Genomic DNA, 27,875 nt, shown 5'->3' on the forward strand with positions numbered 1-27,875 from the left:
GTCTGTAACATATCCTTTTCAATGGTAATCACCATAGTCTCCAAATAATATTTCCTAAAAACATTCAGGGGCAACCACAATTGGAAGCACTGATCGTGGCGACAGCTATCCTCTCTCTCCATTCTTCTCTGCTTGCTCTCCACCCTTTGTGCTTCAAGCTTCATTTTGGACTTGTGTTCCCCGATCGTAAGCTATCACCCTCAGGGGTTTCCATCACCCAGCTCCGGTTGGTGGTTGTTCAAGTGACTTCTCGGTCCCTTCCTTGTTCCGTGGCTGTTATACCATACTGCCACATATCATTGGGGATTCGATCGAGGCCTCATATTGTCCATTTGGCTCTGCACACACACTGGCTTCCCTCCTCCTAGTAACATCCAGGAATACATGAAGGTTTTGCCATCGCAGCATTGCTTCACCAAGCCAGTCCACCACCGACTGTTGCTCAAGGTAGTGTCACAGTGAGTAGCACGCTTTGCATTCGCTCTATTTTATATAATTGTTCATCTAAGTATATGTCATTATTAAATTGGCACAGGATTTTATCTCATTTCGCTTTTTGATTGTTTGTCCTTTCAAGACTGTCCCAATCAGCAGTTCCAATTGTGGTTGCCCCTGAATTTTTTTACTTGTATTTACACCCCTTCTGGTGTGCTCACCCACACAGCTGCTTTTTTGGCTCTTGTTGGACATTCACAAAGTTCCCAGTGCAACATATGTCCCATTTTTCTGGCGCCAGACTGTTTTTGTCATTCCATATATGTCCTGAGGATACCAATGATGGATGTAAAAGAGACCCTTAAAGGCTTCTTAGGCAAATTCTATCTTCATTTTCTCAAAATTTGTAGGAAAGATACTGTGTGGAGAGTAAAGCCATTATGTAAACTGCAGCATAAATTGATGGCACTATATAAGTACCTGTAATTGATAAATAAATCCTATGACTCCTAGTAGTAACAATAGCCACAGAATGTCTACTATATTCATGCCTGCTAGATCATTCACAATTTCTCGTGTTTGAGGGGTTGAGGGGGTGCCTGAAAAAAAGTGCACTTTAGGTGCTAATTCTTAAGAGCAGTAACCAATAGCAATCAATCAGAATCCATTTTGCATTGGCTTGAATCTACTGTGGGTTGATGCATTTATGAAATAGCTTTTAAAGTGTAACTAAAAGGAAAGACTTCACAACAGACATCAAACAAAACAGTTTGTTTCAGTTTCTTGGGAATATGGCTTCTGTTTCCACTGGAAGGCTGCCAAGTGGACTTGGTTTTCCCTCCCCCCCATCCCTTTCACCTGCTACTGAGCATATTGTGCCTCTATTGCCATTGTGCACAATTTATGGACTTCTTTACTACCATACAGGGTGGACTTGAAGTCTCTCCCGTGCATACAGTTTATGCTTATTCAGTACTTTGTTGTTTTAAATCATTTTTGGGTTACTGTTTTTAGTTTTGCGCCATTTACTTGTATGACATCAGACATCAACTTGACATCAGAACACTAATAGAGGTGATATCTTCAAACGAGTTATGGTGACCCACTGGGATTCCCTCACTTTGGAGGGATTTTCTCTCACTTCCTGTTTTGCATCTGGAACAAGAAATGAAGAGAAATCTCCCCAATGGGACACAGATGGCAAAAAAATTATGTAGGTTAAAACCCTCTGTTACGCTATTCCAAAAAAATAACAAGTTTTGCCTTTAGTTATACATAAGAACAATAAATCTTTATAGAATAAATCCAAATATCCTTGAAAAGTTTTGTGCATTATGTCACTTACGTATAGGCCTCAAAGTCTCCATTATTAATAGCCTCAATTAGTTGTTCTGTAACTTTGATGATTTCCTGCTTGCGAGCTGAAAAATAGAAAGGTTTCTTAGTTAAATAGTATAGATAATTAACACAACAACAGTATAGAATTACACATTGTTACCTTGGAAGCCTACAAATAATCTACATTCAGCTACTATCACATCATACATTTCTAAAGTAATCGTTTAGAAAAATAATTGTTGTGCATGGAGCACTAATGGTGCCTAACTGTGTGAAATGCAAATAGTAGAAGGTAGGAAAGGTATACTGGTTGCCAATGTTTTACATTGGCTGAGGTACATTGATGACATTTTCCTACTCTGGAATGGCAAGAAGCTCAGCTTAAAGAATTCATAACAGAACAATAATGATAGAAATATTAAACTAAGATTTACATTTAACACTAAAGAGATCCCCTTTCTGGACCTAAATAGCTCATAAAAAGGGAATCACCTAAGTACAAGAACCTTTAGAAAATAAACAGCAGCAAACACTTCTCACAATAAGTCCTAAGGAGAGCCAAAAAAGAAAGCAATTGATATTGAAGAACACTGTTAGGAGGTGAACAAACCCTTCCCCCAAAAAAGATAACACTTCAAGCCACACTAGATTTATAACCAAATATGAACAACAATATGGCAACATTAAAACAGTCCTACAAAAACATTGGCATATACTTATGGCCAATCCCTCTATATCACATATAGTGGGTCCTAGACCGTGCATGGTGGCACGTAGAGCCCCTAATCTGAATGATATTTATTCGGAAAATAAGAGGGATACACCAGGCAATTGGCTCACTGACCTGTCCAAGATAAAAGGGATGTATCCTTGTGGCCATTGCCAAATATGTCCTTATGTAGATAAACTCGGATGTTCACCAATTCGGATTGGACTAAAACTTTTTAAATCAAATAATTCCTCAACTGCTCTTCGATCAAGGTGATGTATATGATCGAATGCCCCTGTAATAAGTCATACATTAGGAAGACTAAGCAACAACTTAGACTCCGGATTGGTGAACATCTGAGAGATATTAAAAAAAAAAACATCTGGAAAAACTGAACAAGACAAAGGAAAAGATAGAGCGAATCCCCTAGCTCAGGGGTGTCCAAACTTTTTTCAAAGAGGGCCAGATTCGATGAAGTGAACATGTGTGAGGGCCGACCATTTTGCCTGACATTCTTTGAACCATTAAAATTCGGTCATTCGAGCACTCATACCTGGCCCAACAAAAATTCTCGTGCCTTTGTTGCGCTCGTTTGCCCGACACACAGACGAATGCTCTGTTCTTTAGGGGTACCGTTAAGTCTTAATGGTACCCCACACATTGGAAACATGGGGTGCTTTTGGTGCAGCGCAATAAAAAAAAAAAAAAAAGCTCTGGGACTTCTTTCCCTGCATTTTTGTGGGTATGGAAGCCCATTGAAATGCATGGGCTGCCCTACACACAGCATGCAGCCATGCAGATGTGAACCAAGGGCTTATTGGAGGGGCAGTAAAACTACATGGTTAAGCTGTTTTTACCACCCCCAACTTCTCCCCCTCTAGCTGCAGAGGGAGCAGCTGGGGGTGTACACATGCTGTGGCTGCAGCTGGAGGTATGCTCAGGGTGAATGGGCCTGCACTGCAACTACCCCGCAACTGTGTAGACTGCACAGTTGCGGTATAGTGATGCTACATTTACGGGCTTAAAACAGGTGGTGAGGAGGCAACATAATGCCTCTTTACCACCTTTCAAATGCCTCTGAAAAGCGATCTGTATATGGATTGCTTTTCAGAGGAGCAGCAATCCTGGCTGCTATCACACACACAAGCACCACAAAAGCAGTTCTGATGGTACAAGAATGGGGGGGGGGAGGTCTGGATTAAAAGTAACACACATGCATACACATACACACAGACATACACACATACAGACACATGCATACACATACAGACACATGCATATACTTACATACATACAGACACATGCACACACACACATACAGACACAGACACATGCACACACATACATACAGGCACATACATACATACATACACGCACATACATACACGCACATACAGACATACATACACACACACACACACACATACATGCACACAGATACATACAGACACACATGCTGCACACACATACAGACACACATACATGCACACACATACAGACAGACATACACGCACATACATACAGACACACATGCACATACGCATACATACAGACATACATGGACACACACACACATGCAATCATACATGCACAGACACACACACACATGCACACACACACACACAGACACACATGCACATACAGACACACATACACACACACACACACATACATACAGACAGACATGCACACACACACATACAGACATGCACACACATGCACAGACACACATACATACAGACACACATACATACAGACACACATACATACAGACACACATGCACACACACACATACACACATGCACACATACATACATACAGACACACATGCACACACATGCATACAGACAGACATGCACACACATACATACATACAGACATGCACACACACACATACAGACAGACATGCACACACACACATACAGACACACATGCACACACACACATACAGACACACATGCACACACACACACATACAGACACATACAGACACACATGCACACACACACACATACAGACACACATGCACACATACACATACAGACACACATGCACATACATACAGACACACATGCACATACATACAGACAGACATGCACACATATACATACAGACACACATGCACATACATACAGACAGACATGCACACATATACATACAGACACACATGCACACATACAGACACACATGCACACACATACATACATACAGACACACATGCACACACACACACATACACATAAATAAAGCCTTTTTAAAACGAATCTAGCTTGTAGTACAGTACCTTTCCATTCCATTTCCTTATTCAGCCGGGTACTGCACTGTAGGGGGAAGCAGAGAGCACAGCACACTCCTCTGCACTTTACTTTCACTTTTGAAGCCGACGGAGCTTCTCACAGTGCCGGGGATCGGCTCATTTGACAGCCCTGATCCCGCAGCACACCAGGCGGGCCGTTCAAAACCGGACCGCGGGCCGCGATTGGCCCGCGGGCCGGACTTTGGACATGCCTGCCCTAGCTCAACATTTTAAGGATTTCCATGCAAGGAAAACCAATGGCTTTAAAATAAAGGGAATCTATGCTCTAAATCTTTCCTCTAGAAGAGGGGATTTTGACAGCGTTCTCTTATATAAAGAAAAATATTGGATATATAACTTAGATACCCTGATTTCAAAGGGCCTAAATATAGAATTAAATCTTAAGATGTTTCTTGTTTAATTTTCCATCTATTAATAACCAGAATATAATCTAGGAAATATATGTATTTTAATATCAATTATTTTTTGGAATCCCTACAATCACCCAAAAAGTTTCTTGCAATATATTCCCAGTTTATCTGGATAATATTGATTGATGTCTCTCTGATAGTGCGGACTTGCTACCCTCTTAGTGACCTATCCCGAATAAATGCCACAGTAGGCTTCTTGAGAGGAGCGGGAAAGAACAGATGTTCAATCTGACATTCTCTAATTAGCAATCACTGAAGCAAAGTGGATGGATTGACCACTGGATGGAGTAAGAAGCAACAAGAAAATGAGGACGTTTTCAAAGCACAAAATCCTGTTTAAATGCATTCTTTGGTTTACTGAACGATTTTAACACTAGAGGGAGTTCTTCATTTACATGTACCAAATGGGTATATAAGAATCATTCAACCAATCCCTCCCTGTTCTGAGGAAGTCCGCGGATCGGCTCATGAAACGCAAACGTCAACTGAGTGACGTCATGGCACCTGGATGCGGAAGTAGGCCATGCTGATTCACACACGCAAACAGCATACTGAATAGCCAGCAGGCTTCCTTTGTAATCTGCAATATGTGAGTACATCGCGGAAATCGGGACAGAGACATCGGAAAGACCTGTAGCTGCTCCACTTCGGCATAACTATAGCTATAAGCAGTATAGCTAGCTGCCCAAGAAGGACTGGAAACCTGAATTACATGGAGAAGGTAGAGAAGTAAGTAAACTACATCACTCAACCATGACATCAATCTTTGCAATCTTGCAGCTCTGTTTAGACTTACTTTGCTCCCTTCCAAATCTATCTACACTCATGTTGTATATAGCTGGTGTTTTACAGTTTCAAGCAACTTGGACATTTAGCATGAGACACTGGAGACATGGATTTTATGAAGTAGGCTGAGCAATAAATAGACAAACCTCATGGTAGAATCAAAATGTACTTTCCCAAATCTGTCTCTGTTTTTGCCACTCACTACCAACAGGTATATACTGCCTTCCACCTGGTCAATTATAGCTATTGCCCTAGAACTACCAGATATCATTTACCATCCCCCATTTTTTCACCAAGATAAAACTGAACTTGGTATGAACTTTCTGACTTTAAGCAGTTTAATGGTCATGAATGAGCTATTTTGATTCATACAATCCTGTTTACATTTCAGTTACCATCTGCTCACCTAAAATATCACTGCCTGGCATGTGATTCACATGGGGGTTTTCCAACTATATATTTCCATGCAGGAACTACAGCTAAATATATCTGGATTGCTGTAAGATGTCAAGTGAATACTAGCTATGGAAGCTGTTTATATGTGACAAGCTGATCACATGATAAAGGGCCAATGTGATTTTTAGTGAATACTAGCTATTGAAGCCGTTACATTGCTTTTCACAGCTTTATTCAACCAAAACGACTACTATCAGTAGGGACACATGTTCTATATCCATTTTATAACTGGACCAATCTGCTCTCCGCCATCTGTGACTCCACTGCGTTCCAGTGTATTGCGGTGATTAACTAAAGCTACACTGCCTTACATTGCAGCTTTTATAGCAATACATTACCTGCAAGTCTGTTTACATGTGATCAGCTAATCACATGGTAAAGGGCCACTGTGAGGAAGTAATTTTTCTTCTTCACCGATGGCCACTGATAAGGTTGCACTGATGGGCACCGATGAGGCTGTACTGATTGGCACTGGTGAGGTTTTACTGATGGGCACTGGTGAGACTGCACTGACGAGGCAGCACAAATGAGCACAGATAAGCTGCACCTGTGAGGTTGCACGGATGAGGCTGCATTAATGTGCACTGATGAGGCTGCACTACTAATGAGGCGACACTGATGGGCACTGATAAGCGACACTGAGGGGCATGGATAGATGGCACTAATGGGCATTTATAGGTAGCAATGATGGGCACTGATGATCAGTGCCCTGATTATTAGTGTAAACAATGTACTTAATGTGCCCTGTCAGGCTTGCCGGTTATCGGCTCTCCTTTGCTCACACAGAGACAGTATGTGAGAAGAGGAATGCTGGTAACCGACAATTCTGTTTACATGTGACAAGCTGATCACATGGTAAAGGGCCGATGTGACTGGCCTTTTACCCTGACCTGGGATCAGCTGTGTCCAAAAGACACAGTGGTCACAGATCGTGCCCAATGCTCTCCCTAGGGGGACGTGGAAGGATGTACTCCTAGAACTGGAGAACTGTGCTGTAGCCATCTTTTGGCTATAGTGCAGTAGGGAAAAGGGTAAATAACCAGTAATTGTAGCCAATGTTCCAGATTTTTTAGAACAGCAGAGATCAGACTAAACATTTGTAACACACATTAGTAGTTTGCTTAATAAGGCAGAATTTATGTGGCTTCAGTTACCCAACATCTGATTAATATGGATTGCCACACTTTGCCAAACTGATTTGTACTTTGCCATACTGTACAGACCTGAATGTGACCATCTGAACTAAGACCATGCAAAGAACAATGGGGAAGTGCAAACTGCAATAAACCAACAAACCAATCAGTCTTTCTTTTATATATGGCAAAAGTCATTCTAATTCTGACTGACTGCTATAGGTGGGCACAGTTAACATGGCTGCCTCTTGCACTGCAAGCTCCCTTACAAAATCGTCAAAACCACTTCTAAACTTTTCCAAAAATCCTGCCACCCAATGAAACAATGTGATACTGCAATTATGAGTGCCTCAGGAAAAAAAATATGTATTACAGTATAAAACTCAATACACATTATTGACAAGAACTTTATTTATAAATGTCACATTCATATATTAGACCAGTGGATTGCAACTACCGTATATACTCGAGTATAAGCCGAGATTTTCAGCCTCTTTTTTGAGGCTGAAAGTGCCCCCCTCGGCTTATACTCGAGTCATCGCTGTCTGTCTGCCCGATCAGCGTGTCGAGCAGACAGACAGCGGCCATTCTAGGATTCAAAGGCCGCGCCTCCGCCTTCGCCTGTGATAGGCGGAACACTGAATTTCCCAGCAGCCTGTGTTCCGCCTATCACGGACATCGTCTCATCCTCGTACTACGGACGAGGATGAGACGATGTCCGTGATAGGCGGAACACAGGCTGCTGGGAAATTCAGTGTTCCGCCTATCACAGGCGAAGGCGGAGGCGCGGCTTTTGAATTTTAGAATGGCCGCCGAGGCGCCGACGAAGAGCGGCGATCCTGGCAAGGCACGGGACGGAGGCAAGGCAAGGCACGGCACGGGACGGGACGGAGGCAGGCACGACACGGGACGGAGGCAAGGAGGCAAGGCACGGCACGGGACGGAGGCAAGGAGGCAAGGCACGGCACGGGACGGAGGCAAGGAGGCAAGGCACGGGACGGAGGCTCGGGACACAGGTAGGCTGGACACACACACACACACACACACACACACACACACACACACACACAGGGATGGATGGATGGAGACACACACACAGGGATGGATGGATACACACACACACAGGGATGGATGGATGGATGGAGACACACACACACAGGGATGGATGGATGGAGACACACACACACAGGGATGGATGGATGGATGGAGACACACACACACAGGGATGGATGGATGGATGGAGACACACACACACAGGGATGGATGGATGGATGGACACACACACACACACACAGGGATGGATGGATGGATGGACACACACACACACAGGGATGGACGGACACACAGGGATGGACGGACACACAGGGATGGACGGACACACAGGGATGGACGGACACACACACAGGGATGGACAGGCATGTCTCACCCTCGGCTTATACACGAGTCAATAAGTTTGCCAGTTTTTTTGGGGGTAAATTGGGGGCCTCGGCTTATATTCGGGTCGGCCTATACTCGAGTATATACGGTAGGTAGAAATCCTTAGCAAATTGTCTTTGTATATACTCTAAGTATGGCAAAAATATGTAAAACATTACAGGTTTTTTTCTGCATATAATTAGGTCACAAACAGCAGTTCAATGATGTTCTAGATGTCATCCAATTATTGTCAATGCCAAAGAAATGAACCAAGACTATGAGATGAATTTGCCATTTCAGGGTGAGTAATTGCACAGGATGTGGAAATTACACAATAGGTCCACACAATGAGGTTACCAATATGTTTTTTCCATTTTGGATAGAGTAAGGTTGGGTTATAACCCCTGTCACTTTTTTTTCACGTGTGTTCCATTGGGGAGAGTTTCCATCACTTCCTGTCCCATAGCCAAAACAGAAAGTGAGAGGAAATCCCTCCAAAATGAGGGAATCTTGGTGTGTCACCTGGGTCATCAGAACTGGTGTCCCCATTAGAGGATTTCCCATCTATTAGTGGTCTGATGCAAGCCCAAAATTTGGGAATCTCCCTAATGCGGGCACAAACATCAATAAAAACTGACAGGTGTTCTAATCCCTCTCCATACACTCCAAAACTAAAAAGTTTTTCCTTTAGTTACACTTTAACTGCTGTTCCCCAGAATGCTCCTGGGAAATAACACAGTTAGATGCTTTTTTCTTCACTTGTCCTTGGCAACTCTCAAAAAAAAACACATCTATTTCAGTAATGTAGTATTTGTAGTACTTTTTAGTACTTTGTGCCATGTAGCTAGGTGCTTCCTAAGTCTAGATATGAGGTTAAACCCGCCCTCTTCCCCTCTGTGACAAATTTGACAACAGCTACAAAGGAGACAGACCCATCATAATGGCATCTTGCCTTGGCTCAGAGCACTTTCCCCAGACAAGCTGTGGCAAGAGGAATGCAGAGAGACAACAGAGTGATATCCACCCTTCCCTTTGCATTCTTCTTGTCTGGGGAAAGTGCACTGAGCTGGGGCAAGCTTCTGTTATGATGTATCAATCTTTTCCTAGCTGTTGTAAGATCAGCCATGGGGGAAAGGGAGTGGGGGCAGTTAGGCCCCCATAACTAGACTTAAGAAGTGCCTAGCTACATGGGACACTACATACAGTATACGTTGTCCCATGGGCAGCAGAACGTAAAAAAATTGTAATGATAGTTCTTTAAAGACTAACACTTTCAGGATACATGCATTTGTAATACTCAGACCAAACAGATGGCTATTATTATGGCACCGTTAGCCCCACCTAGCCTCATTTAATTTCATTTTTTTATATATATTATTTTTAATGCAGATTATTTAATTTTAATGTATAGTGTTTTTTTGTTTTCGGTCATGTTGCTTGTTTATTTGTAGTCTAAGTGTTAAAAAACAAGCAAAATTATGAACCTGTTCTTGCCAGCCCTAGACATTAACGCAGAGCCAACCGGACATGTGTTTTGTGCTGAATGTAAGCTCAATGCACACTCACAGAATAGTGACCAAGCTCTCATGGGCACCTCCTGATCATTGTCTACGATTGGGAGCTGGCAATCTGCCAATCACAGCAGGCACATGATTGGAAAACCTGCCTCCTAATGTTCAGATACTCTTAAAGGGCCGGTGGTGGTGGTGGCAATGGGTTAAACAGCCTAGATTTTATTAATTAAAGATTTCCCAATGCTTTAGGAGTAAAGCTTTATGAGACACATTGCAGAATTTAAAAAAAAATTTAAACCACAGCAACACATATTCCAAAACATATCACTGGTCAAACTGAAAAAGTGTATTTACTATTGGTTATTAAAATATACAGAAAATTAAATAAGTTCTGGAAGAGAAAACACAAAAAGCAAACATATTTGCCTCTTTGTGCCCCCCCACATAAAATGGGTCATTATAGACACAGGAGATGCTGAAATAAGTGGACACAATTTAGGCGTAACAATGTGTTGCTTGATCCCAAAACAGTACTGCCAATTAAAGTCGATGACAATCAAGAGAGCCATCTCCTTATTTGCTCTGGCAGCAGAGAGGAGGAGAGGTGAGTGTGACAGATCTAAGTAAATATAGAGATTTTAAGGTGGGCCACATTTTCTTAGGGAAGTAAAGAGAAAAGGGTAAGAAGACCCTTTGGTCTTTTATGGATTTAAGGGGACCCCCGACGCCAAAATAAAAAAAGAAAACGGCACGTGATCTCCCCCCCCAAAATCCATACCAGACTCTTATTCGAGCACGAAGCCCAGCAGATCAGGAAAGGGAGGAGGAGAAGCGAGCACCCATCCCCCCTCCTGGACCATACCAAGCCACATGCCCTCAACATGGGAAGGTGCTTTGGGGTAGGGGGGCTCTGCCCTCCCTGCCCCAAAACACCTTATCCCCATGCAGATGGGGACAAGGCCTCTTACCCATAACCCTGAGGGGTAGTTGTGTGACTCTGTGGGGCTTATCAAAATCTGGAATCCCCCTTTAACATGGGGCCTCCTGATCTCAGCCCCCACCCTATGTGAATGAGTATGGGGTACATTGTACCCCTACCCATTCACCCCCGTCTCTTCTCCCTCCGATTTCTTCTCTCCAGTGACGTCTTCATTCTCCGGTTCTTCTCACTTCGCTGAGGTCTTCTTCCTCTGGATCTTGTCGCTGTGCTGATGTCTTCTTCTGCAGCCAGTTCTTCCTCCGGTTCTTCTCCTGCCCCATCATGCCCTGGGCAGTGACGTCACAAGGGGGCAGGGGTCTCCAGATGATGTCACCGAGTGGCCACGCCCCATAGCTATATAAGTAATAGCACATGCTGGAGCTAACATTTACAGTGGGTGCTAGCATCGGGAAAAGAACTGGAGGGAGATAAAATGAGACGCTGGATCTGCTTTAATAAAGGACTTTCTCTTTGACAATTTTTTTTGAGTGAATGGGTGCAATACACCCCATACTCATTCACATAGGGTGGAAGATGGGATCTGGGGGTAAAAGGGGGCTTCCAGATTTCGATAAGTGACCCGCCCTCAGACTTCCACAACCACCGCCCACCCAGGGTTGTGGGGAAGAGGCCCTTGCCTCCATCAGCATGCTGCATGATCAGATAAGAGTCTGGTTTTTTGGGGGGGGCCCATGTCGTCTTTTTTTATTTTGGCGTGGGAGTTCTCCTTAAAATCGATACTAGACCGAAGGGTCTGGTATGGTCTTGGGAGGAACCCTATGGTTTTTTTTACATTTTGGCATGGGGTTCCCCTTCAAGATTCTCACAGCACAAGTCGCATTCCAAAGTCGGTTCAGTTAAGATGATGATCCGACTTTGATCCAACTTCAATAATATTCAATGGGCTGAAGTATGACCAAAGTCGGACCAAAAGTAGTGCAGGAACCTTTTTCAAAGTCAGACCGAGTTGTGTCGGACCAGTTAAGACGGCTCTCATAGGGAACTACTGATTTATACACGTCATGCTACATGCGCTCCCAAAGTCAGAGCATATGTTTTACCAGTGTGATCCCAGCCTAAAGTAGAACACTGATAAACAAGTCAATACATGTGTCTACTATCCACTTGCTAATATCAGCTTTTGCTAAAAGTGTAGTATCAAGGATCATGCATATGCATGTGCTAATTTCTTAGTTTAGTTAGGCTTTGAGCTACACTAAAAATAACTTTCTGTGCTTTGTATAAATTCAAAGCCAGTCCTTGTGGTAGAGTATTTAAATAGAGCATTAAACATATCTTCTATAGATGGGAATTGGTCATTTAGAGCTACTTAAAATAAAATATGCATGTCATGATACCACAAATGAAAAAATATTGATTAAAAAAAGGTATTATTGTTTTTTATTGCTTTTGTTTAAATGAATGTTTTTCACTCTGATTACATTTCAAAATTATAATAAAGTGTAAATCAAACTTTGCTTGTATATGGTATAACAAAATCGATAATAAAAAGCTCAGAACATGTTTTCTTTTTACCAGCTCACAAGGAAGCTTATTTATTGTGTGCGTATACAGTGGTGTGAAAAAGTGTTTGCCCCCTTCCTCATTTCCTGTTCCTTTGCATGTTTGTCACACTTAAGTGTTTCGGAACATCAAACCAATTTAAACAATAGTCAAGGACAACACAAGTAAACACAAAATGCAATTTGTAAATGAAGGTGTTTATTATTAAAGGTGAAAAAAAATCCAAACCATCATGGCCCTGTGTGAAAAAGTGATTGCCCCCTAAACCTAATAACTGGTTGGGCCACTCTTAGCAGCAACAACTGCAACCAAGCGTTTGCGATAACGTGCAATGAGGCTTTTACAGCGTCCTGGAGGAATTTTGGCCCACTCATCTTTTCAGAATTGTCCTAATTCAGTTACATTAGAGGGTTTTCGAGCATGAACGGCCTTTTTAAGGTCATACCACAACATCTCAATAGGATTCAGGTCAGGACTCCAAAGTCTTCATTTTGTTTTTCTTCAGCCATTCGGTGGTGGACTTGCTGGTGTGTTTAGGATCATTGTCCTGCTGCAGAACCCAAGTTCGTTTCAGCTTGAGTACACGAACAGATGGTCGGACATTCTCCTTCAGGATCTCTTGAGCAGAATTCATAGTTCCTTTTATCACGGCAAGTCTTCCAGGTCCTGAAGCAGCAAAACAGCCCCAGACCATCACACTACCACCACCATATTTTACTGTTGGTATAATGTTCTTTTTATGAAATGCAGTGTTCCTTCTACGCCAGATATACTTGGACACACACCTTCCAAAGAGTTCCACTTTTGTCTCATCGGTCCACAGAATGTTGTCCCAAAAGTCTTGGGGATCATCAAGATGTGTTGTGGAGAAATTGAGACGAGCTTTGATGTTCTTTTTGCTCAGCAGTGGTTTTCTCCTTGGAACTCTGCCATGCAGGCCATTTTTGCCCAGTCTTTTCCTGATGGTGGAGGCATGAACGCTGACCTTAACTGAGGCAAGTGAGGCCTGCAGTTCCTTGGACGTTGTTGTGGGGTCTTTTGTGACCTCTTGGATGAGTCGTCGCTGCGCTCTTGGGGTAATTTTGGGCGGCCGGCCACTCCTGGGAAGGTTCACCACTGTTCCATGTCTTCACCATTTGTGGATAATGGCTCTCACTGTGGTTCGCTGGATTCCCAAAGCTTTGGAAATGGCTTTATAACCCTTTCCAGACTGATAGATCTCAATTACTTTCTTTCTCAATTGTTCCTGAATTTCTTTGGGTCTCGGCATGATGTGTAGCTTTTAAGGATCTTCTGGTGGACCTTACTGTGTCAAGCAGCTCCTATTTAAGTGATGCCTTGATTGTGAACAGGTGTGGCAATAATCAGGCCTGGGTGTGGCTAGAGAAATTGAAGTCAGGTGTGGACAACCACAGTTATAGTATGTTTTAACAAGGGGGGCAATCACTTTTTCACACAGGGCCATGATGGTTTGGATTTTTTTTCACCTTTAATAATAAACACCTTCATTTACAAATTGCATTTTGTGTTTACTTGTGTTGTCCTTGACTATTGTTTAAATTGGTTTGATGTTCCGAAAACACTTAAGTGTGACAAACATGCAAAGGAACAGGAAATGAGGAAGGGGGCAAACACTTTTTCACACCACTGTATATAAAATATAGAATGCAGTTTTTTTAACCACTTCCCAATGGCAGTAAGTCATATGACATCATGTACTTTGAGTGGGGATATCTGGATAATGCCTGCAGCTACAGAAATCGGACGCCGCCGGAAGTTTACAATAGAGATTGCTGGGGACCAGATGGTCCCCTATCATTTCTGTGACCCTCGGAGGCCTGGGCGCAATGTTATAATTCCAGCAGAAGTAAACAAAGCCGAGAAAGCGGCTGGAAAGGCTGAGAGAGTTTTTATTTATTTTTTATCTCAGCTTTTTCCAGCCTGGAGGAGAGGTATGGAGTCTTATCGACCCCACATCTCTCCATAAAGAGGACCTGTCACGCACTATTCCTAGTACAAGGGATGTTTATATTCCTTGTAATAGGAATAAAAGTGATCAATATTTTTTTTTAAAGAAAGTGTAAAAATAAAAAAATAAAGGTAATCAAAAAAAAAGTAAAGCGTCCCTGTCCCTGTGCACAGAAGCGAACACATACTTAAGTCACGTGAACATATGTAAATGTAGTTTAAATCACACATGTGAGGTATCACTGTGTACGTTACAGCAAAAGCAATAATTCTAGCCCAAAACCTCCTCTGTAACTCTGAACATGTAACCAGTAAAACATTTTAAAGCGTCACCTATGGAGATTTTTGAGTACCGAAGTTTGGCGCCATTCCACAATTGTGCGCAATTTTAAAGTGTGACATGTTAGGCATCTAAATATGTGTTTGAAACATTGCTGAGCAAATATCTTGTGACGACCGCCATTTTATTCCCTAGGATCTTTTCAAAAAAAAAAAAAAATATATATATATATATATATATATATGTATATATATATATATATATATATATATATATATATATATATATATATATATATATATAAAATGTTTGGGAGTTCTGAGTAACTTTCTAGAAAGAAAATTATGATTTTTACATGTAGGAGCGAAGTGCCCGAATTGGCCCAGAAGGGAAATATATATTGATATATAGATATCTATATATAAATATATTTGTAAAGGTGCTATAAACCTGAAATTTTTTACCACAGGTAGGTAAACAACCCATACACACAAAGAATCCAAAACAATGAGGGTGCAAAAAAGGCAATGAAAGCCAAGCCACCAGCTGAAATCTATCAGTAATTAGAAAGCAATCCTGCCCCTTGTCAGTGCAAATTATTATCAGCTGGTTCAGTCTGAACTGATGACCTATAAAAAGGGATCTCATTAACAAGGTATCACACAAGAAACATTTCATGATTGGTAAAAGAGCTCTCTCAAAACTTTTGCATCCTTATTGTTGCAAAACATACTGATGGCACTGGTTACAGAAGGATTTCTAAACTTCTAAATGTTCCAGTGAGCACTGTTGGGGCCATAATCCAGAAGTAGAAAGAACATCATTGCACCATAGGACCGGCCATGACCAGGTGCTCCTTGCAAGATTTCTGACAGAGGAGTGAACAGAATCATCAGAAGAGTTGTCCAAGAGCCAAGGATCACTTGTGGAGAGCTTCAGAAAGACCTGGAATAAGCAGGTACACTTGTTTCAAAGAAAACAATAAGTAATGCACTCAACCGCTATAGCCTGTATGCACGCTCACCAAGCAAGACTCCATTGCTGAAGAAAAAGCATATCGAAGCTTGTTTAACATTTGCTGCACAACAATTAGACAAGCCTGTGAAATACTGGGAGAATATAGTCTGGTCAGTTGAGACCAAAATGTAACTCTTTGGAGGTCAAATGGCACTGCACCAAAAAACACCATACCAACAGTGAAGTTTGGAGGTGGGAACATCATGGTATGGGGCTGTTTTTCAGCATACTGTACTGGCAAACTTCATATCGTTGAAGGGGTGAAGAAAGGAAAAGGACATTCTTGATAAAAATCTTCTGTCATCTACCAGGATGAAGACAAAACAATGGTGGACATTTCAGCAAGACAATTCCAAACACAAAGCCAAGGAAACTCTCAATTAGTTTCAAAGAAAGAAAATAATGCTGCTAGAATGGCCCAACCAATCACCGGGCTTGAATCCAATAGAAAATCTATTAAAAGAACTAAAGATCAGAGTTCATAGAAGGGGCCCACGGTACCTTAAAGATTTGAAGACTGTTTGTATGGAAGAATGGGCCAAAATCCCACCTGAGCAATGCAGACTAGTTTCTCCATACAGGAGGCGTCTTGAAGATGTCATTACCAACAAAGGATTTTGTACGAGGTATTAAATAAATTTGAGTTAGCATATTCAATACTTTTTTCCTGCGTCATTCCATTTTATTACATATAACTTCATTTCTGAATTTAGTTTTCTTTATTTTGGTTTCTTTGTATGTATGGATTGCATGGGTTGTCACCGTGACAATTTCATGGCAATAGCACCTTTAGGAATATATACAGTACTTAGAAAAATGGTGACATGTTCAATACTTATTTTACCCGCTGTGTGTGTATATATATATATATATATATATATATATATATATATTTTTTTTTTTTTATGCATATTCTTTTAAAGTCAAACAGAACCTTCATTCACTAAATGTTGCTTTATGCTTTACACAGCTTGCGACACCACATTTAAAATTACTTTTGCATGAAATTCCCAAATTCATCCAATATGCTGAGAATTTTTGTACAAATGTTCATACAAATGTTCGTATGAATATTCACACATATGTTTAGCTTTAGTAAAGTTTAAAAATAAAAATATTTTAGTATAAATTATTTGCAGCAAAAGATATACTTTCAATGTAATACGCACATTTCAGCTCTATACATGCGGTCAGCCAATTTTACATTCAGTAATTGTGTAAGCATTTGCATTATAGTTAGCTAGACAATTATCACAGGGAAATTCTTTTCCCAAAATAATATAAATTATACTAAAATCAACTGATCATAATGTATAGTTCCTAAAATTTTTAAAGGACCAATATTTCAATAATAAGTGTTTCATGAGTTTAGTCACAAATTAGTTTCTTATATCACTAAGAGCCGGTTCACACTGGGACGACTTGTCAGCGGACTTAGCCACCTGACAAGTCGCATCCCGTTCTGTACATGGGAACCGTTGTAACTTAGAAAAAGGTTCCTGTACGACTTTGGGGGCGACTTGAGGCGACTTGCATTGACTTCTATGGAGAAGTTGTTTTGCAAGTCGCCGCTGCTGTCATTTCCAGGTTGCCTGAGGCAGTCACGCTGCAAGTCGTGCTGCCTCAGTGTGAACCAACACTTAGGGATTTGACTAGCAACATACTTATTGGTTCTTTTGCTACCAACCTTGAAGTCTCACTATCCCTGCTGCTAAAAGATTTTCCAACTCCTTCTGTTGCATTCTCTATACTATGAAATAGATGAAAAATCCACCGTGGAGTACGGGTGCCTTGTGGCTGCCATGGAAAGTGTGCAGACCTGGGAACTTAATGTGCACATGTGCCCAAACTATTTACACTAAAGCCTTTAAACTCCCTTCATACGGGCAGCCAGATGGCATTAAAAACAGGCAGATGATCTGTATTTTTAATGCCCCCAACTGACAACTTATGCCACGTACACACGGCCGGACTTAGACGGACTAGGAATGAGTCCGCCACACAATTCGATCGTGTGTGGGCTTCATCAGACCTTTGCTGTCTAAAAATCAGACAGACTTTAGATTTAAAACATGTCTCAAATCTTTCCAACAGACTCCAGTCCGGTCGAAAAATCCATTCGTCTGTATGCTAGTCTGACGGACGAAAACCGACGCTAGGGCAGCTATTGGTTACTGGCTATGAACTTCCTTATTCTAGTCCGGTCGTACGTCATCATGTTCTAATCCGTCGGAATTTGGTGTGCTTGTGTGTGGCCAAGATCGTTCGGAAAGTCAGTTGGAACTCCGCTGAAAGTCCGTCAGACCTAGTCCGTTGAAAAGTCCGGTCATGTGTATGCAACATTACAAGCAGACATGGCACTGCCTGGTAGAGTACAAAGTGCTATGGCTGCAAGGTTTTGCATTGCAGTGTGGCAATTTTAACTTAACATTCAGAGTTTAAAAAGTGGCATCAACTGTCAAGTCACGTAAGTGAATAGGACTGCGCCAAAATTAATTGTGAGCCATGCACTTGCCTTGCAATTGCGCCGTGATCTTTGCCTTTTGGCTGATCTGCTTGGTTCTGCCCTTCCCCCTGTAAACTAATCTGGCTATTGGGCCCTGACAGCTATCTGCAGCTCTCCTCTGACCTCCTACCCCCCCCCCCCCCCTCACCTGTCTGCTCGTGACAGTGCCTGACCCTCCCCTCCTGCTGCTAATAAAACTATATTATGATGATACAATCCCCTCTGTTAAATAAGGACATGAGCATCACTACATGTGTTTCATAAAAAATATGCCTATTTCTACCTGATTTCATAGCGCCTCTTGGCGCTCATGTAACTGCTCTCCTCTCTGGGCTGACGAGAGCTCCCATTGATGCCAGCTGGGAGTAGGGGAGGAAAGCGGCAAGCAGTCACATGAGCGCTAAGAGGCGCTCTGAAATCAGGTAGAAACCTGCATAGTTTTATAAAACACATGCAGTGGGGCACATGTCCTTATTTAACAGAGGGGATTGTATCATCATAATATAGTGGCTTTACAACCACTTTAAGACAGCCCATTTGTTTGAATGTATGAATGTTTGAAAATGAATCTGCACATTTTTTCGTAATGCAGCACACTTAAAAACATGGTAATGTGCTACTTCTTTATGTGTTGCGGTATGCTGCACTACAGGTTTGTTAGGGTGTCATTAAAAATGAATAGCAACACAATGCATTAATAAGTGTATGTTGCATTTCCATGTGTTGTTGTAATGGATTATCACAATGCATAGGTGTGAACAAGGCCTTTAGTACCTTTACTAACGTTTCACTTTTGGTTAAGAATATGCTCTCCCTTTAACGTTTTTAGTCTGAGTGTGTCAGCAAGATCTATGAAAAATTGATAATTTTTGAGTAGAATGAAGATTTAAATGGGAACTATACCCAAGGAAGGAGATGTACACAATGTTTAGGCCTAAGGCTTGCGGCTTTTAAAGGTCTATACAAGCCACATCCACGATAAAGTCTATCAACTCAATTCCAGGAGTATATCAGAAGATTTCCTCATTAAAGTCAGTAGCATGGTATTCTTGCAAAACTCTGCTCATTTCTTAAAGCCTAACTCCATAATTTAGAGAACTTTAAATAGTTTGTTTGGACCAAGCTGGTCCAAATGGACTATGTCTGCACTAACACATAGTTACATAGTTAGCAAGGTTGAATAAAGACACCATCCAGTTCAACCTGAGTGAGTGTCTACAATTGTCACTATCCCTGTACATTGCACACTCACATAGGTCCCTGCCATCAAGGAGCTCACAATCCAAGGTCCCCATTCATATACTTGGGTCAATTTTGGACAGAAGCCAATTAACCTACCTGCATGTCTTTGGAGTGTAGGAGGAAACCAGAGTGCCCGGAGGAAACCCACGCGGGCACAGGGAGAACATGCAAACTCCAGGCAGGTAGTGTCGTGGTTGGGATTCGAACCAGCAACCCTTTTTACTGCTAGGTGAGAGTGCTAACCACTACACCACTGTGCCGCCTTATAATGGCTGTCAGCGCTGTATGAACTGTATGTAGCCTCAGCTACATATGTTGTAAAGCACTGTTTTCCAGCAATTGAATGTAGGCTATCTGTCATGCTCCTGGAAGAAAGCAGAGTCTGGCTGAGCACTGCTCAGCCATTTACAGGAAACGTATTTTATGAATGAATACAAAGCTTGCTTTAACTAGCTGAAGTGGATATTGTGACACACACCTCTCCACCTCAGCCTTGTGTTCATTTAGACAATATAAAGCTTCCTGTGAATAAGGGAGCAACACTCAGCCTAATTCTGTTCCAGGAGTGGAAGTCCCAGTTCTGCTGCCGGAACACAGTACGGGTAATTAGCTGAGCTTGATCCAGGACTGTTTGCTAAAACTTGGAATAAGGCTTTATTTCTCACACTCAGAGGTTGACATTGTACACTTATTTCAATCTTTACCTAGACAACAACTTGTAAAGCACTTTAGTCTTTTGCATTGTTCAAAGTGCAGCTTACATTCCTGTCTCCTTAACTTACACTGCACAGATGAAAGGTTGCCCTGAAAAGGCTCAGATTCATTCGAGTGACTCTTTGAGTTTGTGTTTTCTGTGCACTTTGCCGCTGAATTGATGGAAAGAAACACAACATATGAACAAATGAAAATGAAGATGTACAGAGAAACCAGAATCTTCAGCAGGTACTGGCAGCAGGTGCGGCCACTTGGGCACTCTAAGGATGGTGACCAGCAAGATGATGAAGAGGAAGGAACAGTAGACAAAGAAGAGGAGGAGCAGCAGCGGGAAGACTGATTAGCTGAAAAGAAGCTCTTCCTGCTACCCTCCACTGTGTAGTCTGTACTTTAGGCATGCAAGAATGAAAAGGAAAAAGAACAAATGATATGAAAGACAAAACAAAGGTATGAAACAAGAACATGACAAGCAGAATTAAAATGCATAGACAGAAAGATTAACAAAGTAACAAACCTTCTGTTCAGATGTCAGTGCTAATCCCATGCTATATTATTGAAAGTTAAAATAAAGTAATGTTTCCTGCAGTCAGCATGAACAGTTGCTGTATATAAACATTACTATTACAGCTGTCAAAAAATGCACCATCTGTGTTTGATATAGTGTTGTTAAAAACCATTCAGAACAAAGTAACATTTTTACATTCGTATGTACTTAGTCTCATTCATCTAAAATTCAAAGAGGTCAGCTTGTCGGTACCCGCATCCCATAGAACTTGCAGGCATTTCACACTAGCCTACATGAACGTCGGGGAGTGTCAATAGAAAGTTATTGACACCCCCAGATCGGCCCGCATATCACAGTGCGAACTGTGAATTTGAACAGGAATAGGACTGCATGGGTGTGAACAACAAAATGTGATCCTATTCTTTTTCCCCAAAAAAGACAACTTTATTGAGCATAATGGACAGGATATTATCACCAAAACGCAATGCAACAGGCACTACGCAAACAAACTTGTGCATTTTACAGACAGGTACAATAAATATACGAAAAATTTGCAACACGAAATGTGCGATGCAGTGGTCAGCAGAAGAATCTAAAGGGTATAAAGTGGGGGGGATAGCCCCTGGAAAAGACATATAGACATCTAGTGTAAAGATCAGCTAAGTCACGGCATTGCAGGTAGAAGCATTCTCCAACCATCTGTCCCATATTTTGTTATATTTATGGGGACAACCCCTATGAGTGTACAACAGCTTCTTGAGGGGAAGCGTGTCATTAATCGCCCTAATCCATTTCTGTAACGTGGGGGGGCGCCCTCTCAGCCACGTCCTAGCAATCTGCATCCTGGCCAAAAACAAGGTCTCCTGCAAAAAAAATGTTAAGGTATTTCTCACTGTCGGGTAAAGAGAGGAGCCCCAGTATGCACTGTCGAGGGGACAGAGACACCGGGGAGCCCATGCGGTCGTGAAGAAATCGGACCACCTGCGCCCAGTATCCCTGTATGATCGGGCAGGCCCACAATAGGTGATAAAAGGATGCATTCGGGGAATCACAGCGGGGACAATTGGGGTCGTAATCAGGTCTGTATTTAGCGATGCGGTGAGGTGTAAGATAGGACCTGTGCAGGATGTAGAGGTGGGTAAGGCGGTCCGGGAGCCTAGGTGACATAAGCCTGTAGTTTGCCAGGGCTTCATCCCAATCCACATCCGACACCGCACCCAGATCTCCCTCCCACCGAGAGCGCACCTGATAGGCCACGGTCAGGGCAGTAGGAGATAGAAGATACGCGTACAGCCACGAGATCAGCTGCCTATGATCGCCACCCAGCACTAGATCAACCACTGCTGGCGTCTCAACCCTCGGAATACGATCAGCAAACTGGGCTTGGAGCGCGTGTCGGAGTTGGAGATAGCGAAATAGCATGTGATTGGGCAGGGCGTAGGCATCCTTGAGGGCCTGGAGGGATCTGACCACCCCATTAGAGACCACCTGTGACAGATAAACAACACCCCTATGCACCCATAACCCGGGATCTGGGATAAGGGCCAGTTCTGGTAGCTCGGAATTGTTCCACAGGGGTGTGTGAGATTGAGGAGAGGGCGCATAGTAAGCCGCCAGATTCTACAATGATGGAAGAGCAGGAGGTGTCCATCTTTAGGGAGGGGCGGGAGGCGGGAGTTACAGAACAACAGCTGGAAAGGGTGAAACAAAGGACCTGAGGCCTGTGAACACACTAGGGTGGTATAGCGGACTCTATCCGTTTGATTGAAGTGAAAAAAATCGGATAGTTGAGATGCTATGAAATAGAGTAGGAGGTCAGGCAGGGCGGCTCCCCCCAGGGTTGATGGGCATTTTAGGACCCGCCACGGTCGAGCCCCAAATGAATGTGTTGAAGATAGACTCCATAGCTTTAAATAAGCGGGGAGGGAGGTATAGCGGTGCCTGCCAGAATACATAAAGAAGCTTGGGAAGGATAATCATCTTAACTAAATTTATTCGGCCCATCACCCCAAGGGGGAGATGGGACCAGGCTTGAGTTTTGGATTTTAGAACGTCAAATAGGGGTTCAACATTAAGGGCGAGATAGTCGGAAAGGGACCTAGAGATGTGTATGCCGAGATACTTAATGGAGTCAGATCTAGCAAGTGGGAGCGCTGCCTGTTCAGCGGTGGGGGGCCCCAAGTCCTGCGGGAGTATTTGGGATTTGGACCAGTTAATCTGGAGCCCGGAGAAGGCTCCAAAGGCCGTGATGAGTCGCAGGGCTGTCTGCAATGAGGGACCAGCGTCAGCTAGATACAACAGCATATCATCTGCATATAGGCTGATCACCTCATGCAGACCACCACAACGAAGACCCTTAATGTCTGGGTGAGACCTAAGGGCTATGGCCAGGGGCTCCACAGCCAAGGCGTATAGCAGTGGAGAAATAGGGCAGCCCTGACGGGTCCCCCTGGAAAGGGCAAAAGAGGGGGAAGTCCTACCATTCACTTGAATACGTGCCGTGGGGGCGTAATATAGGAGCTGGATCCACTTAATGAAATTAGGGCCCATTCCAAATCTGCGGAGGCACTCCCAGAGGTAACGCCACTCCACAGAGTCAAACGCCTTAGCGGCGTCCAGACTGACCACAACCCTGGATCCAATATCAGTGTGCTGGGCCTGGAGGTTCATGTGAAGCCGCCGTAGGTTAAAGGCCGTATTCCTTTGGGGCATGAACCCAGTCTGGTCAGGATGTATCAGGGAGTGGATCACTTTGTTTAGTCGTAGGGCGAGAATTTTGGCCAAAATTTTTACGTCTAGTTGGAGTAGGGATATGGGTCGGTATGATTCGGGTAATTGCGGGTCTTTGCCGGGTTTGGGTATGAGAACTATGCGGGCTTCACCCATAGATCTGGGGAGGATGCCGGTGTCAAATATGTGCGAGTATAGCTTAGCCAATTGGGGGATTAAAATTTCGCTGAATTGTGTGTAGAACTCCAGGGGCAAACCGTCAGAGCCGGGGGTTTTGGACATAGGGAGTTGCGACAGGGCTTCCATAATACAGTCAGTAGTGATAGGAGTTTCAAGTTGGGCTTTTTGCGAAGGGGCGAGGGAGGGGAAAGGGACATCACCGAGAAAAGTTGTAAGTTCGTCCTGAGTGTAGCATGCAGCGGAGGAGTACAGGCCAATGTGATCCTATTCTGGTGCGGAAAAAAATTAGTCACACACGATTTTGGTTTGAATGAGATGTGAATTCAGACATACCATGTGTATGGCTGAATTCGCATCACACAGGCATTGCATGTCATCTGCACAGCAGTTAAGGCAACGTAACAAATAAAAAATAAAATATTTTTTAAAATAAAAAAATATTCTAAAATAATTTCTATTTAGGTCCTTATTAACACTTTACCCTAATCAGCCATAATTAACACTTTGCTTTTACTATTCTTTTCTTGCTTTTTTTTTTGTTTATTCTTACGTTTACATTTTATTTTTGCAGCTGCAGCTACAGCTCTAAAGTGATCTTTCACTTTTACATGTTAAGGCCGGGTTCACACCGCTGCGATGCGGGAACGCATCGCACACCTCCCGCCGGCAGTTCACACTGCCCTATGCGGATGGCTGGGAGTGTCAATGATATGTTAATGACACCCCCAGATCCGTCCACATATCGCAGTGCGATCTGCCGACTCGCACAGGAATCGGATCGCATGGTGTGAACCCCCATGCGATCCGATTCTGTTGCGGACCAAAAAAAGGGTCCCGTGCGAGTTTGCTGCGGGAGCGATGCGAATTCAGCCATACTATCTGTATGGCTGTACTCGCATCGCTACGGAGATCGTATGTGATTTGCGGTGCGAATCACATCCGGATCTCCCCCCGCAGCAGTGTGAACCCAGCCTCAATCATAAAAGGGAAAGCTCACACAGTGCTGCAAAGCTGTGTGGTCAGCTTGTATGTGTAAAATCAAGTTGCTAATAGATACACAGAGCCACAGTGCTAAGTGATCGATCACTGTTATGAATATATGATCAGCACTGCTTGTTCATTCATAACAGTAAAAAGATCATTCAGAGCTGCAGCCCTTTATATGTATATGCCATTACTTTTACTTCATACAGGGAATTGGCAGATACTTTACAGGGAACTTCAACAAAGCAGTGCTGATTGTTCATTCATGATAGTAACAGATCATTCAGCCTAGAGAGTAGGAGAAGTTCTGTAATGGCTGCACCTCCCCCCACATGAATGCACATAATTTAGGCTTCAAAAGAGGTTGGAGCTACAGCCAGCATACAGAAGTGCATTGCAAAGCTGTTGTATACTCGAAAAAAATAAAAAATACAAAAAAAACAACCTGTGAGGCAAAGACATAATGAGCTAGTATGCAACGCATACTAGCTCATTATGAAATACTTACCTTAGAACGAAGCATCAGCATTGCATCACGGTCACCGCCGAGGGAGCTGACCTTTTCTCCTTAGCGTTTCTTCCGGGTTTGCAGCTCTGGCGATGTGAGTGGCTGGAGCCATGGTGATGTCACTCCCGCGCATGTATGCAGGAGTCTAATTTCTGGCAAGGAGCTTTGATTTTCCAGCAGCATCCACCGGACCTTCAGAGGCCACGTCAGCGGCTGACGTCAGCAGCTGCATGCAATGTGAATATCTCCTATATCCTGTACAGGTTTAGGACATATTCATTTTACCTACAGGTAAGCCTTGTAGGTAAAAATGTGCTAAAGGGGTACACAACCACTTTAAGGACAATACTGCCACAAATCAAAATAAGACCACATGCACTTGGTCCCCTGGGCAGTTAAATAAAATCTAAAGCATTTTTAGGATAGTTTTACTTTAAGGAGATATCAGAGATCTATTAGACCCCTAATGTCACTCTTGTACCCTGCTAAAGCAATCGTGCCCAGGTTGCAGTCGCACATTACTGTATATGCTGAAGTTATCTGGCAGGTGCACAGTCACTAAGGCTCCATGCACACTGGCTTTTTTTTAAGTTCCTAGAAGCTGTTATTAGAATTTTTGTCTGCTCCTAGAAGCTAAATAGTGTTACCCTATGTGTCCATGAACACTACTTTTGGCTATTTAGCGTTTTTTGAGCTTCGGCGTCAACAAGCAGAAAAAAAAGTTTTTGTAGAATTTTTGGAGCTCCTAAACAATGCTAAATCCTACTTATAGTGTTTTTTGGGCTTTTTTCCCCCTTTTTTGTATAAAGAACAGCAAAATAAGCTAATAAAAGGCTAATGATTCTAAAAGCTTCAAAAACGCTACTACAAAAAGCTATTACCAGCATTTTCTAGCTTAAAAAAAAACAAAAACGCTAGTGTGCATGGAGCCCTAACCACTTCCATACCGGGCCATGGTAAAATGACGCTGGGAGGTACACTCTCCCATCCTGGGCGGGTGTCATATGACGTCCTCCCATTCTCACCGCTCCTGTGGGCCCATCGCATGGCAATCAGGGATGATGCGTGTCCCTCGGGGTCATTAAAAAATTCTCTTTACCACGTGATCGGCTGTGATCACATGCACTGTCCTCATGCACGGGGTATGCAGAGCGGCGATCGGGGATGAGGCTTGTCATCCTTACACAGCCCATCCCTGATTGTGGTAAAGAGCCAATGAAAATGAAATTGGCTCTTTACCATGTGATTGGCTGTGTCCAATTATAGCTGGTCACAGAATGTAAACAAATTGCTGTTACCGGGTTCTCCTCCTCACACGCTGATCATGTGTGAGAAGGAGATTGCGGTAACAGTTCGTTACCGCTAACAATGGACACCAACACACACACCGATTGCCCCTCAGTAATAAAGAGGACCTGTCACCAGCCCATCAAAGTACCTGTCATCAGCACATCAAAGTACCTGTCACCAGCCCATCTGAGTACCTGTTTTGTTTGGGTACCGTGTTGAATGAGTGAGTAATTGGCATTCAAAGTGGGAGAGAACTGAAAGCTGAAAATTGGTCTGGGCAGGGAGGCAGTATAAGTGCCCTGTATTGAAGTGGTTAAAACATATTTATAAGAAATCCAATATCTCACTGTAAAAAGGTATTTACTTGAAAACATCTGTTCTTCGTACATAATATTAGACAGAAAAATGTTAAAAGTCCATATAAAGTAACTTGTCCTGAGTTCAGGCTAAGTGGCAGAATTGAGATGCCAGGAAATGGAGGTTCTAAAAAATGTTCACTTAAAACAAACATAATGTCCTAAATAAACTGAAACTGAAGTAGTGTGAAAAAATGTAATGTGTAATTCGTTTTTCAGTGCTGTTGGAAATATTTTGTTTTCTCATCTGAATGGTGCCAGCAATGTGCGGCCAGGGTTTAAAAATCATAATTGTAACACAGATTTCATGTGAGGGTGATGGCATATAGGCAAAGTTGAGAAGTGATTCATCTACCAAAGGATTTTTACTTTGCTTCACAGTTACAACACTGCAGCCTTGTAAATAATTAGTATAAATGTTTGTGGGAAGCGGCAGTCAGATATGCCCACTTTTTTCTGAAGAGGATAATAATAGTTCTAAGAGCATCGTATTAGTTCTGTGTAAACAGCATCTGTTTTACCACTTCCTATATATTTTTCTAGAAACTCTTATTGGGATGTTTTTATTTAACAAAAT

At 42.7% G+C, this 27,875-nt stretch overlaps 1 protein-coding gene across 16 annotated transcripts in view; it reads right to left on the reverse strand.

The window, feature by feature from the left end:
- CAMK2D (calcium/calmodulin dependent protein kinase II delta) overlaps positions 1-27,875 on the reverse strand; it is a 375,227-nt gene that overhangs the window by 26,081 nt on the left and 321,271 nt on the right. For 8 of the 16 annotated variants that reach the window (XM_077476794.1, XM_077476792.1, XM_077476793.1 and 5 more), the window contains 2 exons: positions 20,814-20,897; positions 1,781-1,856 (listed from right to left, as the gene is read on the reverse strand). In XM_077476794.1, the coding sequence (XP_077332920.1) occupies positions 1,781-1,856; positions 20,814-20,897 (160 nt within the window). The remainder of the gene's footprint in view (positions 1-1,780; positions 1,857-20,813; positions 20,898-27,875) is intronic. The other 8 variants (XM_077476797.1, XM_077476806.1, XM_077476803.1 and 5 more) reach the window with 1 other exon arrangement.

The sequence above is a fragment of the Lithobates pipiens genome, unplaced genomic scaffold, assembly GCF_037356315.1.
Source record: "Lithobates pipiens isolate NorthernLeopardFrog02 unplaced genomic scaffold, aLitPip1_a1.2 Scaffold_13, whole genome shotgun sequence".
Lineage (NCBI taxonomy): Eukaryota > Metazoa > Chordata > Amphibia > Anura > Ranidae > Lithobates > Lithobates pipiens.